The 19,331-nt window shown below is 45.0% G+C and overlaps 1 protein-coding gene across 1 annotated transcript in view; it reads right to left on the minus strand.

Moving 5' to 3' along the window:
* LOC146863666 (long-chain-fatty-acid--CoA ligase ACSBG2-like) overlaps window positions 1–19,331 on the minus strand; it is a 386,688-nt gene that overhangs the window by 78,136 nt on the left and 289,221 nt on the right. The window contains exons 10-12 of the mRNA XM_085627762.1: window positions 16,130–16,311; window positions 12,551–12,784; window positions 2,854–3,071 (exon numbers count right to left, since the gene is read on the minus strand). Of these exons, the coding sequence (XP_085483888.1) occupies window positions 2,854–3,071; window positions 12,551–12,784; window positions 16,130–16,311 (634 nt within the window). The remainder of the gene's footprint in view (window positions 1–2,853; window positions 3,072–12,550; window positions 12,785–16,129; window positions 16,312–19,331) is intronic.

Below are 19,331 nucleotides of genomic sequence, written 5' to 3' on the forward strand. Positions count from 1 at the left end.
AATGACAATAAAATAGTTTTCTTGTCATATTATTTTTCTTCTACCAGCTGCACTTCATCAGTGGGGCGATGCTCCTCCGACATAGTGGAGGAGCTGCCCTTGTATTTACTAGAAAATGATTTAGCGTGGCGCCGCAAGCCATATTGCTGCGCCAAGATGTATCATTAGGAATTTGCATCATCAGGAATTTGCAGGGATGCGTCTTATTTACAGCAATATGATGCATCCCTGTGCTTCCCTCTGCACTGGTGCACAAATGGCTGCCTAGTGCTAACTCAGGCACCCTTGCACCGTGGTGCAAGGGTGTCAGCATTGCAGGGATGATTGTTTATGTGCTGGGAGGGACACCTTCCTGCACATAAACTATCATTAATGCTGTTTTCCTCCATCAATGAGTGCTGCAGAAATCAGCACAGCAAACATAGAAAGAGCAACAAAGTAGGAGAAATAAAGGTATTTCTCCTTGTTGCGCCACCATTACGCCTCCCCTGGGATGGCATAGGAATCTGACCGCAGACATCGATATGTCATAAAATTCTAACTTTATGGAGCAATTGAGCAGCAGAAAAAGCCATGACCTCTAGGAAATGTTCATCAGTGAAGGAGGAAGAACCACTGTGTAGCTGACCGCAAATGACATTGGATTTATAGAGAGGTCAGGAACCGGCTCTCCGGTGAACATAGGAAACTTATACCGGAGGAGTCATGGAGAAAATCTCGAAGAAAAACCTATTTACCATACACCCCTTCAATCAGATGTGGGCTTTCCAGGCAGCAGGGTCTGCTTTCTATCAGTTACCTCTGGTTCAGTTTAAAAATGTAAGCATTCAGGCCTTAAGGAACCGTGTCTGCCACACTGTATTGACCCTCAAGTTCTGTTCCCTAGGCAACCGAGGAAAATATTTAGTATTCGGCTTGGAAGGTGTAAGCTCTGTTTCTCTTATAACACTGCGCAGTAGAGGCATCTGCAGACAAGCTTAGTTGAATCATGCTATTTGAGATAGCTGGCATCATTTATAATTTAGGAGGGGCTAGAAGAATCAAGAGGGAAACCCAGTAGGGGGTTAGTTTGTCTGTGAGCAATAGTGATGTGAATACAGTGAGGTCAAAGTGGTGAGCGGCGAGCACGCCTGTAAACTCTACTCTGCCAGCGGCAGACAGAGTTTTTGTTGCTGAACTCCATACTCCGCTTGGAGCACAGAGTGGCAAACCTCCATGAACTCTGCTGGCAGAGAGGAGTTTACCGTCCACCCCTGATAAATATAGGGTTCCTAGGGTGTTGATTAACCAGAACCCTTGCTTCTCTCTCTGAGATCCAACTATATATTTCCTGCTCTCTCAGCATTATCTGGTTAAGGTGGGAAGTTGGGTCTTCTTTCATGATCGTAGCGTACAAAAATTAAACGTTTCAGTTACATTTTTAAGAGTACGCAGCAGTCTGTGGGACCACTGCCTGATCATAAAAAAGGATTTCGCTGCCAATCACACGGGGGAAGGGATCTAACGTGCATGATTTTGTGGAGTTCCATGGAACAAAAAAATTTATGAGAATGGTCAATAAAGTTGTGCTTTCCTTATTTTAGCGTGGTAACTTCTGCTGAACTGATTTACACCAAACTTGTCATAAATGTAGAACTTTACTCAGAAAGTGTGATTTTGTTTCATTTGTTTTTTTAGTTTGTGTTTGATTAATTTATATATAGAGATATATAGACAGACAGGCAGACAGACAGACAGACAGACAGACAGACAGACAGACAGACAGACAGACAGACAGACAGAGATAGATAGATAGATAGATAGATAGATAGATAGATAGATAGATAGATAGATAGATAGATAGATAGATAGATAGATAGATAGATAGATAGATAGATAGATAGATAGATAGATAGATAGATAGATGTTGTGCTTTCTCCAGGGCTGTCTAACTGGGGCTTACACAGAATCATGTAAATATATCAATCCAGTGCATTAACACGTCTTCTCAGCACATATATGCATGCAACAGGAAAGAGAGCAATACCTTAGATAATGCATAACTTCTCTCATAAAATGCCTTGCCAACAGTGTTGTGTATCAAACAGCTCTATCAGTGTTTAACTAAAGCACATCAAGTCTCTCTCAAAATAGGATGACAAATCTTTGCCTAATCAGGCTATCTTACTTGAGAACTGTGCTTGCTCTGGGTTGGCAGCCATCTTTGAATGCTGAATGGGTTGAAGTAAATTATGACAGATCAGTGACAGAGTTTCAGAAACACAAATATCGTGTGACAGATTATTGTGCCTAAAATATTGAGGACCAGAATATCAAGAACAAAGTGCAAATAGGTGAGTATAAATGTAATATTTTTAACTCCAGATCTACATACCTTGAAGATGTATATATTGTCATGGTACATATATGTGGAGTTATATACAGTTAAACTTTACATACCCATGTAAAATGACCTACACAATATTCTTGTCCTCGACAGGGTGTAATAGAGGCCCCTGCGGTGTGGGACGGGCCCCAGGCTTACCCATACTGGAGAGGCCTCTTCACCCCCTACTGATGTGAGTTGTGGGGGGACCTTCAGCATATCTTGCACGGGGGCCTCCTCACATTTTGTTACACCACTGGTCCTCGATATTTTTGACACGATAATCTATCCCACGGCTTTGTGTTTCTGATATATTGTCCAAATACCATTATGACATGTCTCTGCTTTCTGTGTTGCATCGACCCTCCCTGGCGAATTGTCTGATCCAATTACTCTATTTTTCTCTGCTGCTAGCTTCATCAAGATCCATTTGTTATTTATTTTGCGACCATCAGTGCATGCCAATAAACTAAGTTTATGGCACTTACCTTTGATTCTGCCAGTCAGGTAGAAAAACCCATCCGAGTCAAACTTGCCAATATCTCCAGAGAGTAGCCACCCATCCGTATTCAGACACTCATTGGTTTTTTCAACCATGTTCAGGTAGCCCATAAAGACATGCCTGCCCCAGATATAAAGTTCTCCATTTCCTTCCTTGTCTGGCATATGTATCTGACTCCGGCATCCTGGCAGTGTCTTACCACAGCTGTGGATACATAATACAGAAACCGAATTACTGAGATGCGATATCACTACCTGGATGTTCAATGCTCAGGACACCAAGGTGTTTGACACTATGTGACTAGCATTCTAGAGCACTTAGGACCTCATTAGACTTGTACCATGCATAGTGCTCGCAACAATGCTCTGGGTTACCTAGCTGCAAGTAGATGTCGTATTGTGAGAAAGTACCTCTGTTTGCATGGTCAACCCCCATTTTTGTGGCCTGATGTTGCTGGTTTTTTAACTCTACACACTGTGTTACTGATATCCAGGCCCCACTGTGTGTGATGACAAGAAAAACTTGGCTTCAGGCATACATGTGTAGTGTGGCTTCTTTTAAGTCAACAGAAGAACTTGGCAAAATAATAATTTTTGACAGGAAGAAACCCTGCTTTTGAATATTAATTAAGTCACCCTTAAGTAGATCTTGCAGTCAACAAGGAAGGGTGCGTGATGTCTAGAAACAGGGAAGAATGTCATTGAATAAACAACAAAGGTGGTTCAACCACTATTTCTAATATTTATTATAAATCCAGTTCAATGACAAAATTTGATTTTATAACTATACCGGAAAAGTAACATTTAAAACATTATACTTTCCATGCCTGAAGCCCCTGCAAGACAATTAGCATAAACCTGCCTACAGCAGTTCTGTGTCAGGTTTTGGGGGAAAGGAATCATACAAGAACATCAGGAAATGTACCACATAGAGGAAATGGAGAATGGAGCAGTGGAGACTACAGTAATGAAGGATGATAGCGTCCAGCCACAGATTCAAAACACTCAGCCCCAGCCACTAGAGGATGAAGAGTTGACTTCCAGGTCAGATAGAGCCTCATCAAGAGTTACTGGACAAGGAATACCGCGACTGGCAACATTAAATGTTTAAAAGGAGAACTAATGTGGGTATGTTCTGACCCACTAAAGAATGTTGTATGAGGCAAGTGAAGCATAAAAGGGAAGTTAATTTTTTTCTTGTTGTTTGCGGATAAAGTGGAAACAGAACACAAGTCAAATCCCAAACCAATTTAGTAAAATACAGTAAAGGTTAATATGTAAAATGATACCAGAATGACAAAAATCCAAACTGCAGCACCAAAGATATTCAGTTTTAGAGTTTTAGGTGAAAATAACGCCTAATAAGCACAAAGGGCCACTCAAGATCATCTGGTCGTGCTAGACTGGGGGAAATTCGCAAGTACAGGCCGACGACAATGGAGCTCGGTTTGAATACAGGGACCAGGTAAGTCCTGCTGAAGAGGTTTCTTCTCAAGACTGGCACGAAGAGTCCATTCATGTTGGAGGGGGCCTGCGAGGAGCAGGTTGAGCATTGCGAAGGGTCATCGCAGTAGCGCAAAGAGCAGGGTAGGCTTTGCAAATAGTTATTCCTGTAGCGCAAAGAGACAGTCGGGTGTCACGAACAGTCGTTGCTGTAGCTTTGCACTGGTAGTGGTCTCGGGCTGTCGTTGCTGTAGTGCGAAGTGCAGGTTTCGCATTGGCGGTCACTGCAGACAATCATCTGATCAAAGGGCAGGGTTCACTTGAGTTTCACGCTGAGAATCATCATAGGTGGCAGAGTCTTGGGGTGAACTGGCCTGTTCATGGTTATTAGTAGCCCTAGTCTCAGAACCTTCAACATTTCCTGTAGGAAGAGCCTTCGCTGATGCCAGCCAAGGGTCCTGGACCTGTAGGGGCACTCTTGGGAATCAGCACTCCCTCCAGCAAAAGCCAGCAGCAGGTCTCAGGCAGGTCCAGTTGCAGGTCCAGACAGGTCCAGCTGCAGTAGATTAGCTGGGCAGTTGCAGGGAGAACTCTGAAGGGTGTTTTGTCCCTGTAGCTCACACAGAAGCTTAGTCAACTGTCTCTTAGATTCACTCTGGGTAGCCTGGTCCGATTTCCATTCTCAGACAGCAAGGCAGTCCTTCAAGTATCTAGGTAATTCTCTGGTAGCAGGGCAGTGCTTTTACTGAATCTTGCACAGGTCCAGGAGTGTTCTGAAGAGTGCCTCAGGAGGTCCAATATTTATACTGTGCCAGCCTTTTTGTGGGGGGACTCTTGTCCTACTTCCACATCTGGATCTGGAAAGTTCTTCCCCTTCCCCTGTCAAGACTCCAAACTGTCTGGAGTGACAAAAGGAAAGGAATGCCTGGTGTCAGGTCCCTTTGTGTATGCAGGAGGCAAAGTCCTTTGAATTACACGTGGGACTGGACACAGTCCCTTCCCAGTAATCCTGTCAGGATTTCTCACTCTGTCCACATCGAATTACAGCTTGGAACCAATACAGAACCCTAACACCAGAGCCATTCACAGTCAAGTGACTCAGGACACTGGTAAAGGGCACAGTTGGTTGGGACAAGAAAATGCCAACTTTCTAACAATAAAAGGAGCAAATGATGGATGGAAGGCTGAACAATGCAAATATTCACCCGAGTCACAAAGATCTGGGTTTAATCCATCATTCTTTTGCTCACCATGCCACCCCATTTTGGACCCAGCCATTTGCAAATCAGTCTTGACCCTATGAGTCATGAGAACAGTATAGACCGAACTGCCAAGCCACGTCCTCCCTGGACCGGAAACAAGTATTCTGGGACCGGTTTCGAGGCATCACCCCTTATCAGCCCGGCCACCTTGAATCCAGTAGCACAGTGAGCATGGGACCCATGTCTGGGCATACCCTTCCCAATTAGGGCGACAACAGCAAAAGGAACAAATGATGGACAGAATGCTGAACAATGCAAACATTCACCCCCAGTCACAAAGATCTGAGTTTAATCCACTGTTCTTTTGCTCACCATGCCACCCCAGTTTGGGCCCAGCCATATGCAAATCAGTCTTAACCCTGTGCCTCATGGGAACAGTCCAGACCAAACTGTCAAGCCAGGACCTCCCTGGACTGGAAACAAGCATCCTAGGACCAGTTTTGGGGCATCACCCCTCATTAGCTGGCGCAGGGTTAAGACTGATTCGCATATGGCTGGGTTCAAACTGGAATGGCATGGGGAGCAAAGAAACGATGGATTTAGGCCAGATCTCTGTACTGGGGTGAATGTATGACATTGTTCTGCATTCTGTCAATCAATTGTTCTTTTGCAACTTTCTAACAGTGGCATTTTATAAATTGGAACTTAAAATGGACTTCACCATTAAAGAATATTTTAAATTACAATTCATTTGCATGTAAACAGCATATCTCTATCTGCTCCTCATTTAAAGTTAGAACTTATTAAATGTGATAAGGTAACCCAGTGTTAGCCAATAGGAGAGATTGATCTTACAACAGTGAAAAACAAATGTAGGGGATTTTCAGTGTTAGGACAAGTAATACTTAAGTACACATGTCCTACTTTAACAATGCACTGTGCCCTATGAGCCTTCAGGGGCTACTTTAGGGATAACTTATAATTATTAGAAAGCAAGGTCTAGGCACTACAGGCTTCACTGGCAGGCCTAAGACATGTTTTAAAAAAGCTACTTTTGTGGGTGGCTTTGAGAAATTGGGTTTTTGGTTGAGTGGGGTGTTAAACCCTGTGCAAGCTTCAGCCTCAATACCTGTCAGGGTGAACCACACAAGTCACTAAATTAACCTGTGCTTACCCCCCTGGTAGCTTGGCACAAAAGAAATCCTGCCAACAATGCATACACCCTTGCAGCATGTTGCAAGGGTGCCTCCATTGTCGCTAGGCTGCAAATTGTGCACCGGTGTCGGCTGAATGGACAGGAATGCACTATATCTTGTAAATATGGTCCATTCCTGCCCTTTCGAATTTGTACAGGGCACCGCAGCAAAGAAGCATGCAGCACTGCCCTACATCAATTCATTGTAAATGAGGCCCACAGTCTCTTTTTTGGAAGTCAAAAATCTCCAGTGGGTCAACGGGAGGCGAAATCCTGGCAGCATCTGCCCTTGTCATTGCTGGGCAGGGCAGCCCTATTTAAGATGCTCTCGCTCCCGCGGTTTCTATATGCCCTTCAAAATTACCCGCACCTGGTCCCAAACAGCTACTTTCTGGCAATCGAAGCGGCGCTCCGCGAACTCCTCTGGGCTGGGCAGCCACGAATCTCATTGGCCAAACTAACGCTGGGGTGGTACGATGGCGGCATCGCTCTCCCCGATATTCGCAAGTACTACTGGGCGGCCCACCTATCCGCAATCAACCAAGGGACTTACGGGGACGGGAATGACCCGGCTTACGGGATGGATAGATGGCTGCTGCCCGGAGGCAATTACGAAATAGCGCTCTACTCTAGGCGGGGGGCGCGCACACTCACCGGCCCGACGCTGCACTCGGTACAGCTGTGGCACATCGCACAGAAAAAGCTCGGATGGTCCGGAGTCCTCACGATGGCCACGCCACTATGGGCCTCGGAAGCGTTGGGTAACCTGCGGCGCACCAAAGGATTCCGTGAGTGGGACCTTATCGGCATCTCTCAAATCAAAGATATGTGGGGACCCGCTGGGGTCCGCTCATTCGCCCAAATGCAGGAAGCCTACGAATTGGCAGATGCCGAACATTATAGATACTTGCAGGTGCGCCACTCCTTGCAGGCAAATATCCCACCGGAGGTCAAGCTGCCGCCAGCCTCCCCGCTCGAGGATAGATTACTTGACGGGCTCCTCGCGGAACATGCCATATCCCTCACCTATAAAAAGCTTATTAACAACCCCCCAGACCTGCTCCTCCCCCTCAGAGACAAGTGGATCGCCGAAGGGCTGGAAATAGATGACGAGGAGTGGACGCACGCTTTGGCCTCTCCGCGTGAGGTCGCGATATCGGCCAGATTGCGGCTCATACAATTGAAGGTCCTGCACAGAGTTTATATATCTTGCACTAGATTACATATGATGGGCAGGGCTGACACAACGCTATGTAGGAGGGGGTGCGGGGGTGTCGGAACCTTTTTCCACGTGCTGTGGGACTGCCCCAAGATTCAGAGGTACTGGAGGAGGGTGGTGCGGGAGATGGAAGAGGTGTGGGAGGTGGGGATACGCCCGGAGGCCAAGAGGTGCCTCCTCAACATATGGGAACCAACTGACCTGTCGCCAAAAGGGAGGATCTGGGTTACACTTGGGCAAATAATAGCAAAACGGAACATTGCCAGGCTCTGGGGTAGTGCTGTTCCACCGAAACTTTCCGATTGGGCCAGCGACATGGACTGGTGCATGCTGCAGGAAAAGACGGTGTATGTGGCTAGGGGGTGCCCGCGCAAGTGGGTCGAGGTGTGGTCCAAGTGGAATGATTTTAGGGGAGGAATCTGCGAGCCTCCCTCCATTGTGCAGGATGACCCTGGAGACGTTTAGACCCGTCTCATCGCAACTTAGGGAGCTGGAGAGGGGATAGAGAGCGCTGGCTAGCCAAGGGCACACATGAAAACGCAGTGCTGATCGACGGTTCGGGGGGGGGGGGGGGGAGTTGGTAAGTTCCTGCACTGTATACCTCCTGGCAATCTGCCTTATGCCGTGATTGTTTGCTAAGTCTGAGACAAACAACGCTCTTCCTTACCTCACGATACCCGTGCGCTCCGTAACGCCGCCGTACCTCCGGGTTGACGGCATAGGGCTGTGTGATCAGATATTAATCCAAATGTGTTTTTCGCGGCCGGCCCGATGGGTTGTTGGCTCTTTGCTGTGTATCGTAATGTCTCAATAAAGGTTTTTCAAAACTTAAAAAAAAAAAAAAAAAAAAAAAAAATCTCCAGTGGGACGAAGCTGTAAGCTGTAGCCGACAAGTCCAGATAACCCTTCTATGAAGGATCACTGAACAGGATTTGCTGCTGCGGAGCAGAATGTAGTGGAAGGCTGACCGATGATGAGCAGGTAGTAATGTTCTCCTCTCAGTTATCAGAGCACTTTTTAGCCAAAAATGTTTCAAGTCTCAAGTTTTGGATTTTGGCTATCTGGGTACCTTTAGTACCACTCCCAAGGATCCAGGACCAGAGAGGCACCATTTGGAGGGTCAGGACCCACACAGGCTGGGCCCATTTACTGGGTCAAGATGTCAGAGCCTGTTCTGTTCACGAGGCTCTCATCAGAAGACCAGTTAACTAGCCCTTGCAGCCACTCTGGTACTCCTGGATTCACAAAGTGGAATCGAGTTCAAGTAGCAGGGCAGGTCTCTGAGGGTTCAAAGAAGGCTTCAGACAGCAGAGCAGTCTTTCCAGGTGTAGCAAATCAGTCTTTTGAAGCACACAACAGGCCACAGAAGCTGGCAGTCCTCAGAGAATTCTTCCACAGGTTCAGAAAGTGCACCAAAGAGTTGGTCTGAGGGTCCTATTGTAATAGCTGGTCCCTTTTATGAAGCAGATGTTTCTGAAGAACTCCCTTTCAAGTGCTTGGAGATTCCTGCTTCCCTGCCCTGGCTCTAGTGTGTCTGCCTGATGATTTGCAAGTGGGGCTGTGCCCAGTTCTGCCCCTTCCTGCCAATGATGGCCCATCCAGGCAGCCTAATCCTGTGTGTATTTCGCAGTTGGACTTTGTTTATTACACACAGACAGCCACACAATGAAAGGATTATGTGTTTCATGTTTTCCAGAACTCAACACAAACCCGACCAGCAAACTCAAGTACATTTTAGCTCATGGGTCATGCCCAGACTGTGCGTTAACATCCATGTTGATTGCATCTTGTGTGTATGGTGTCTGGTAGCCAAACTCCAAGTAGGGTATGAGGATGTGTATGCTACAACCAGTGGGATTAATTTTATACAGCTCCTAGTTTGACACAACACAAGATGGAAGTGTTGATGTTACCTGCATATCTGAGGTGGAGGGTATTGCTCCAGACAGCGAAGTGTCGAAGGATGGAGACCGGGTGGCCCTTAGAATTCAGTGTGACCTACTTAGTAAGAGGTTGCTGATTGATCGTTCCTGAGTGCCGCCATATGGTGATGGTTGGTGGTAGCTCAGTATATTCAGCTGTTAGAGGGAGAGATGTATCTAGGCAGGGCCTGTGTGTTTTGTCTTCTGTTTATGGCTGACTACAGCAGGTACGGAGCTTCAGATTCATAGAGCTCGTGTTATGGGTTCTCCTGCTTGGAGCTAAAATCATCACTATCTGCTGTAAAAGCCATCACCCTACACAAAACGGTATCACTGCAGAAACAAAATGTGGTTATGAAAAGAAACCACATCAAACTACTTCCTGAACTCTATACAGTAGATACACATCCCCTGAATGGAAACTAAATGGGACACAAACCTTCACAGTTGGTTCCAGTCCCATGCTGCTTCACTGACTAAGCATTAGGGTACTCAACATCACTCAAAGAGCTGCTGTGATGTAAGGCCGGTATCACTGACAGCTGTCTCCCACAGGCACGGGGACCTCACCTGAAGATGTATCTTACTGAAGAATCTGTGGGTCTGCCTGAGACCAGAACCTTCCTGTGTGCTGAGAGGGGAGAAGAAGAGCGCCTTGGTCTACAGTAACTATCTACCCAAAGAGGAATGAACCTAGCCTCTGAGTCTAAGAAGGGAGCAGCCCAGAAAACTAGTTTGCCCAAGCCCACTTACACAAACCTGGCGGGTTCCCAACCTCCCTGCTCAACCAAAGACCTTGTTTGTGAACAAAGATTCACCTGAAAGTCTGCTTGTGCAACCACCATAGAGGAAGATGGAGAAACTGTTCAGACTGCCTTCATCGTACCTGAGGTCTGCATCTCAGCACCTGCACCAGAGGGAATTGATTTCCCATTCCAAGTTCTGGCATCATATGTCCTTTACCACGTCTCTGTACCCAATAATAACTGAAGCAGAGATAAGTAGGCAGACCTCCAAGATAAGCACTAGAAACCTCAAGCGCCACTTCTCACCGCATGCAGAAAGCACCTGAAGACAAACGCTTGGACGATCCAAGTGCACATCACCCAACAGCTAACACAAGCACCTGCGAAATATTGCCTGAACTTGCTAAGCAAAACAGCTTTTTAGGAGTTTGAGTAATACCTGAAACCCACATATCTGAAGTATTTAATCGAGTTCACTAGCTGACCTATGAGTCGGACTACAGGAAAGCTGTATTGTGTAGTGAACCTGTAGGCCATGTACTCTTCAGCCCAGTATTGCTGCTTCTTCTTGATGTAGCATATTACACATTAGATTACACTGAACTGGATATTCATGTAATGTGTCTATTGTCTGATTATTGAGTTCTGAGTCTTTACCCCCACACTACTTCCCTGAGATGCCTTGGACTGCTGTCTCTCACTACCCTTAAAGTCGAGTGCACTAGGGGCGTAATGAATCCATTTTAGAGCTCCCTAGAAAGATGAAATCGGGGATCAGTGGTTAACAACTCCAACACCCTCAGTTAGGGTCCAGCAGCATTTGTCCTTGTGGTTCTCCAAACAAGCTCTGCCTGTATATCCAGGGCCTGGTGACTTAGTGGACTACTGTGTGGGCCTGAATTTGACCTCATTGTCACAGGTTCAAATCCCGACAGGTCCACTCAGCCTTTCATTCTCCTGAGGTTGATAAAATGAGTACCATTGAATTAGGTAACAATAAACATCTGTTATTCAGCACCAAGATACTCTTCTGGGTGAACGTGCACTTTACAAAAACACATGTTATGTACTGTCAAAAAGGCCAGTAACAGAAGAAACCAGCATATTTTGATAACAATAACTCTACAAGCTCCACAGCTCAGGAGCTGTTCACCCAGAGACTTCACCTGTAAAAATGTCTCAGTGAACATCTGTCAGAGCATACAATGTCCACCACATATGTGGCAGTAACTCAGTGCCCAAGCATGCCTTTAGTTCCTTGCCTGCTTTGTGGTGGCGCAAAGGAGGTAAGAGAGAGGGGGTGTTGCTGCATCTGAGGCAATGGAAGTTGTAGGGTAAACAATGATACAAACGTATGTATGGAAATAACAACTACTGCATCACCTGTTGTTCTGACACTTTACATACTAGACAGTAAAATATTTATTTATTTATAAGTTGTTTATAGGTTATGAATATAATAGCTCCAATTTTGACTATATGTTGTGGACCTAGTAGAGTAATGTAATAGTAATATTATTAACTTAGTCTAATTTAGCTAGTAAGTCAAGTTTATGTCATTTGAATACACGCATAGCAGACAGACATGCTCTCCTCAGATCTCTCTGACCTATTCTGAACTTTCGTGGATCTAATTTTAGAGGAACTATAACCATTGAAAAAGAAACACCTCGAGCCTTGTCACTAAATATATGAATCAGTCAATGGATCTGAAGTTAGGGAGTGGAAGTAGGACACAGTGTTATAGTGTGGTGGGCCACACATTCCACTTGACAGTGAATTATCAACATTGTAGAATTGACCACAAAGTACTTTGATGGTTGACTGCGCGGTCCTCGGTTGACCACCGTGTCTGACATTGTTGGTGATTCTCAATGGTCATGAAAATTATAGAAGGTGCTTCTGATTAGGATGGTTAATAAAGGTCGGGTGGCCACAGGTTGGTACTTGGACTGACCTTGTCATGCGGAAGGCACTGCGGACTGATACTGTGTGGGGCCCAGTATCCTCACTCAGGCCGAAGAGCTCCATGACTGGAAGGTCCAGCCCCATGAAATAGTCCAGGGTCTCCTTTGTGATGGGAGCAGCTCCTGTTACACACAGGACACACCGATCAAGGCCCAGAGCAGCTTGTGTCTTCTTGAGGACCAGATAGTTAGCCAGCGAATACCCCCAGGGCACAGAGGAAGTGCTGTGAAGCAAAAAGATGGTAGGTGAGAAGATACAGGAACAAAAACACGGGAGGAAATTCAAACTGGAGACACTGTGAGCAGTAAAGAAAGTGTGTGGGCAATGAAATAATAAGAAAGATGAAGGAGATAAAAAAAGATGAGAAAGCAGCAGGCTGGAATTGGGCTTTGGGGAAAGGAAAAGATGAAGAAAAGTAAATCTTTATGTGTCAGTAGGTAAATGTGAAATGTAGAAGATTGATTGCAAGGTGAGAATGGATGATATAAAAGAGCACCCTTTGCATCTGCTTTGAGGAGAATAGAAGAAGCCGGCATATTTCAGAGTGAAGTGCAAATTAGATGAATCAAGATCATGGATGCACGAGTGAGACAAAAGAAGTAGTGGGGGCAGATCCGGTACACAGGACATGACAAGACCAGATTCTTTTGGAGATGTGTGTCTCTGTCTGCCTCTGTCTGTCTATCTGTCTCTGTCTGTCTGTCTGTCTGTCTGTCTGTCTGTCTGTCTGTCTGTCTGTCTGTCTGCCTGCCTGTCTATGTATCTATCTATCTATCTATCTATCTATCTATCTATCTATCTATCTATCTATCTATCTATCTATCTATCCAATTGAACATTTATAGAGCACAACATTCATCAAAAGGGTCTCTTGATGGGAGGGTTGAGTGAAGAGGTGATAGTTTCTGCACTACTTGCATCTTTGGATGGCCGAATGGTTTCTTTGAATGATTAGTTTTGAAACTACCTGTTTTCGTATCAATTAAGCCCCACGATGTGTTTGATATAAATGTGAAAAGTGAACACTATGGATCTACCTGAATCTTCTAAATAGTATCCTGTTGAAAGAGCTCAGTAGAATAATTATGGTTATACAATCATGAGGACAATAAACACATACCTCACAGAGTAGTAATATTCCTGTATTACCATTCTGTATCTTACAAAAATAAAATTTCCTTTGGGTGCAAGGATGGGAAGGGATATTGGATTGCTCAATTCCGGAAGACTTGAAAAACAAATTCAAGCACACAAATAAATGGTTCTTTCTGTACACCACTACAATTCTAATTTGAAGATAGTGAGAAAATAATAATTTTTCTATATTTTAGCCCTGAAGAAAGGGCTGTTCCACTGTGAAACACGTGTTTACTGAATACGATGTTAAGTCATGATGGCTGTAGATTGCATTCTATGTAACCACAATAAGAGATTATAAATTGATTTTGGAAGCATAACCTGTGTCACAAATGCCATTATCATGATATTGAAATAATAAATAATAATCAATCATAGAATATGATTATTGTTTGATTAGCTCCATACGAAAAGAATCGTTAATTTCTGTAAATAGGAACCAGGTTAGGCACCTGTCAAGTAGATGGTGGTTTGCGCAGGACCGCTATTACCTTTACCCAAATTGAGTGTTTCAGGATTATAATAATCTGCGTCGCACAACTCAATCAAGTGCAGCAAACAGGGAGGTTCTAATGTGCTGAATGTAGGCTTCCCATATTGATTCTCAGCAAATATGTCAGTGGCCTTAATGGCAATAGCTGAATTGCTGTAGCTGAAATCACAAGGCCTTATCATGGGAAACTAAGCCTGAAATTCAGGCACGAATATTCTAATGTTTTGACTTCAATACATTTTTCTACACTTCAGAGTGGGAGAGATGCTATGATACAGCACATTTGTGGGACACCCTAGACACAATTCTCCTGAGGGTGGAGCGATTCCTTGAACTTCAAGATACTCCAAGCACTAAACTCTTCAAAAGGCAGGAATTCTTGATGACTAGATTGGTCTGGGTGCAAATACACCCCAGAGCATTGCTTAATGATATGCTTTCACCTCAGTATTTATGGGAAATATGTTTTCTAATTTGAAACTAATTTATCATGTGCATATCATGAGACACTCATGTTCACATTGATTCCCAGTATTGCTTACATCTACATTACATTACACACACAAAACCCTTCACTCTCCGGCCCCTAACTACCTGAAGAACAAACTGGTAAGAGCAGGTCAATCCAGATCGCTGAGAAGCTCCAACTCACTCCTTCTTATTCCTCCGAAACTGAAAAAGAAAACCACACAATACCGATCGTTCTCTGGCAACGCTCGCAGGATGTGGAATGCTCTCCCTAGAGTCCTCAGATGCAACCCCTCCTTCTCATGTTTCAAAAGGGACCTGAAAATCCATCTCCTTAAAACAAATACTTTCCTGACCAACGTCAACTAACCTAGACTTCAATATCCGAGTTTACTCCTCTCTCTTGACATTCAAGGATAGTTGGTGACCGGACTGTGTTAACCACCTTATCTTCCATGCTGTATTTTTTTTATCCCTGGTTTTGCTTCCTTACTGCCTGCCTACTATGTAATGCAATTTCCGGCTGTTTTTCTTTACAGTATGTATGTAAAGTGCTCTGATACCTACGGATCAAGCTAGCGCTATATAAAACTTTTAAAATAAAATAAAAAAATAAAATAAAATGGTTCCATCACAACTTCAGCATTGACTTTCCCACCCCTTTCCTTAATACACCATTTCCATGAACCAACCTTGACCAATCAACGGTCTTACCTTTCTGCGCTGGATCTTGTTTGAGTGCTCCCTGTTCTTGAAATTCCCTGCCCTGTTGATCCTTACAACATCCCAGCCTTGACATCATCTAACTGTGGTGGGCACAGTATATGTACCCAGTCTTACACATGTGTTATGTGAGATTGACTGGACTGATTGTGGAATTCTACATATTGTTCTCAGTGTTTTGAAAAATGCAAGCAAAGGAGACACGTGAGAACAAGCTGGAGGCCAAGTGGTCTCAGTCCTCTCCTGATGTAGGTAGAGAGGTCATAGGGACATCCACAGTAGATGGGCAAGAAGAAAAGAGAAGGATGAAACTGATAGGTAAACATAGAGAGATGTAGACAGATTTGCAAGTCATTCCCCTAAAAAGTATATGGGAGTAAAGAGTGAATGAGTGCAGCCAGAGGGGTGGCATCAATGGTGAAGGGGAGAGGTGGGAGTCGAGGAATGTGGTACAGTCCACTATTCAAGCAATGTCCCTTTGCGTGATTTGTATCTGTCCAGTTAGGAGGGAGAAGTAACTTTGATAAAGTCAATAGATCTACTTGTAATATGCTACCAATTGCAAACACAGGCATGTTTCAAATGTGCACAGACTATTCAGGCTCTGTCTCTTAATCCAGCCTCTTTCTGTGCCTCAAGTGTGATCTATGATCCTCAACTTTACAATGTCAACTATGCTAGTTTATCCTCTTTCAATACTTATCCCGCAAACTAATCTCTCCAGAAGAGATGCCGCAGGTAGTATACCCATTCATACGGTTGAGATTGGCGGCATAGCCACGACCCCACGCCCAGGTTCTGATGGTCCTCTGAAGAAAAGATTCCTTAGACTCCATGGCCTGAGCCGCAGCCTGGATCTTCTCCCAGGTCCGTGGCACTCCAAAGAAGTAGGCGGGCCGCACCTCCTTCAGCAAATCAATAGGAGAGCCCTGCAGTGGGAGAAAACATGGGGTGAGCTGGCAGCAAAACCCAATGAGTTGGTTCAGAATTAAATATTCTGTCTTCTCTAGGTCTTCCTAGGTCTGTAATTCAAATGTTCTGGACAAGCAAAAAAAAGTTTCTTTCATTTAAAAAGTTCTCGCTTTTTAATTAAAATGGCAAACTGGAAAACAAGTCTCAACATCTGCTGTTGCTAAGGAGAAAATCTGGGCAGAGTACCTTTCTTCTAAAAACATATCCTGCAGGTTTACAAGTTTGTGCAGTTATGCAAATCTTGACTATTATTCCAGCTATTGACTTGCCCATTACTGGTGACACAGAGACCTCACAAAATGAGGTACAGATTGTGTGTACAAGGCAATCAAGGAAGGATAGCTCCATCCATTGTTATGTCAGAGGACTGATGGAGGATTCAGCAGGACGTTAGCAGTCAGTTAGCCAGCGAGGTATGGATACTGGCCGGCTTTTGTAATTCACCAGCCGAAGAAGCCAGATTTTTCTTTTGCCCTTTGTAAATATATTAGAGTCCTTTTGAGGGTCTTAATGGTGTAAATTTAAATCATAGCTTGGCACCAGTGAAGGTTCTAAGTGCTGTCCGCTCAAGTTAGTCAACATCAAATTTGATTCCTGGTATAGCGTAAACACTAGGACTGGGCTGTGAACGCTGCTCTGCTCCGTGGAGCTCGCGGAGTGCAGAAAACTCCACTCTGCGCAGTGCAACTCGCCAATGGTAAGATGGCGTTTGCGAGCTGCGACTCGGGTAGAATTTCTACTTGAGCAGCAGGAAGATCAGAGTGAACTGCAGTTTGCACTGCACTCCGCCACTTGCGGAACATGTGGAGTTTTTTTGTCACTACGCCCAGGCTTAGTAAAACACAAGCAGAGCAATCAGAGACTTTGCACAGCTGAAAGAATGTGCCAATCAGAAAATGGGTTTATTAGTGTGAAGCTACAAACTAAAATCCAACAAAAACTAAAATCTTGCAATTTGGTTGGCTATAAATGGCAAATTTTTGTATTAGCTTATATTTAAATTCAGCAACCCATTTCTTTAAATCATACTATTGGGACAGGAATTTCCCCTGCATGGCATACCGGTGTGCTCCCCTTCCCCATGTGCCCCACGGCTTGTTAATCTAGTATCCTGACTTTAATTGTGACCCTATTGTTTAGTTTTTCTAGCATGTGTGCAGAGATTAGGCTTCTCGCTGATGATTTGAGCTGGTAGCAGCATACCGTGTTTTGTCATTTATATTTTTTCAGACCTTTGTAATCTGTGTCATTAGGAGAGAGACCACCCACTTGTGTAAAGTTCTGCTATTGCACGTCATCTAGATCCTTGCACTGACATCATGCATGTATATGGAGTGTGTATGCTTGCTCTGTGAACCTGCAATACATGCACGGTAGTAGGAAATGGACCCAATTTGGATGCCCTTGCTTCAGCATGACACAAGGTGATAGATGAAGGCACCTTCTCCAGAAACCAGAAGTGTATTGTCTGCATTTCAAATGACTGAAAGGTAGAGATCCAGATGCTGAAGGGAGGATGATGGAGGCAGCTCTCTGACTGAAAGGTAGAGATCCAGATGCTGAAGCGAGGATGATGGAGACAGCTCACTGACTGAAAGGTAGAGATCCAGATGCTGAAGCGAGGATGATGGAGGTAGCCCTCTGACTGAAAGGTAGGGATCCAGATGATGAAGCGAGGATGTTAGCCCTCTGACTGAGAGGTAGAGATCCAGATGCTGAAGCGAGGATGATGGAGGCAGCTCTCTGACAGAGAGGTAGAGATACAGATACTGAAGCGAGGATGATGGAGGCCTCTCTCTGACTGAAAGGTAGAGATCCAGATGCTGAAGCGAGGATGATGGAGGCAGCTCTCTGACTGAAAGGTAGAGATCCAGATGCTGAAGCGAGGATGATGGAGGCAGCTCTCTGACTGAAAGGTAGAGATCCAGATGCTAAAGCGAGGATGATGGAGGCAGCTCTCTGACTGAAAGGTAGAGATCCAGATGCTGAAGCGAGGATGATGGTGGTAGCCCTCTGACTGAAAGGTAGAGATCCAGATGCTGCAGCGAGGATGATGGAGGCAGCTCTCAGACTGAAAGGTAGAGATCCAGATGCTGCAGCGAGGATGATGGAGGCAGCTCTCAGACTGAAAGGTAGAGATCCAGATGCTGAAGCGAGGATGATGGAGGCAGCTCTCTGACTGAAAGGTATAGATCCAGATGCTGAAGCGAGGGTCATAGAGGCAGCTCTCCGACTGAAAAGTAGAGATCCAGATGCTGAAGCGAGGATGATGGAGGCAGCTCCCCGTCTGAAAGGTAGAGATCAAGATGCTGAAGCGAGGATGATGGAGGCAGCTCTCCGACTGAAAGGTAGAGATCCAGATGCTGAATCGAGGATGATGGAAGCAGCCCTCCGACTGAAAGGTAGACATCCAGATGCTGAATCGAGGATGATGGAGGCAGCCCTCTGACTGAAAGGTAGAGATCCAGATGCTGAAGCGAGGATGATGGAGGCAACGCTCTGACTGAAAGGTAGAGATCCAGATACTGAAGCGAGGATGATGGAAGCAGCTCTCTGGCTGAAAGGTAGAGATCCAGATGCTGAAGCGAGGATGATGGAGGCAGCTCTCTGACTGAAAGGAAGAGATCCAGATGCTGAGGCGAGGATTATGGAGCTAGCTCTTGACCCCCACAATACCTCTCTGAGAATCTTTGGGCTGCTCAAATTTGCTATTTGTAGAGTGAAGTAAGGGTTGTATTTGGCCCGGTTTGCAGAACTATATTGCATGGACCCAGGACAACAGTGGAAAATGACCTCAACCATCAGGGTTGAGTCGCAGTAGCCCCCGTGTGCCCAGTGTCCCCTTGAATAGAGTCTGACCGAGGGAAAATCTTGCAATGCTCAAAATACATCTCCATTCTTGACTGTGAGAAGCAGAGACAACAAAAGAGGGAAATAGTGTACATTAGGCCCAGGGTGTTTAGTGCTCTCAGAATTC

The sequence above is a fragment of the Triturus cristatus genome, chromosome 2_1 (genome assembly GCF_964204655.1).
Source record: "Triturus cristatus chromosome 2_1, aTriCri1.1, whole genome shotgun sequence".
NCBI lineage: Eukaryota > Metazoa > Chordata > Amphibia > Caudata > Salamandridae > Triturus > Triturus cristatus.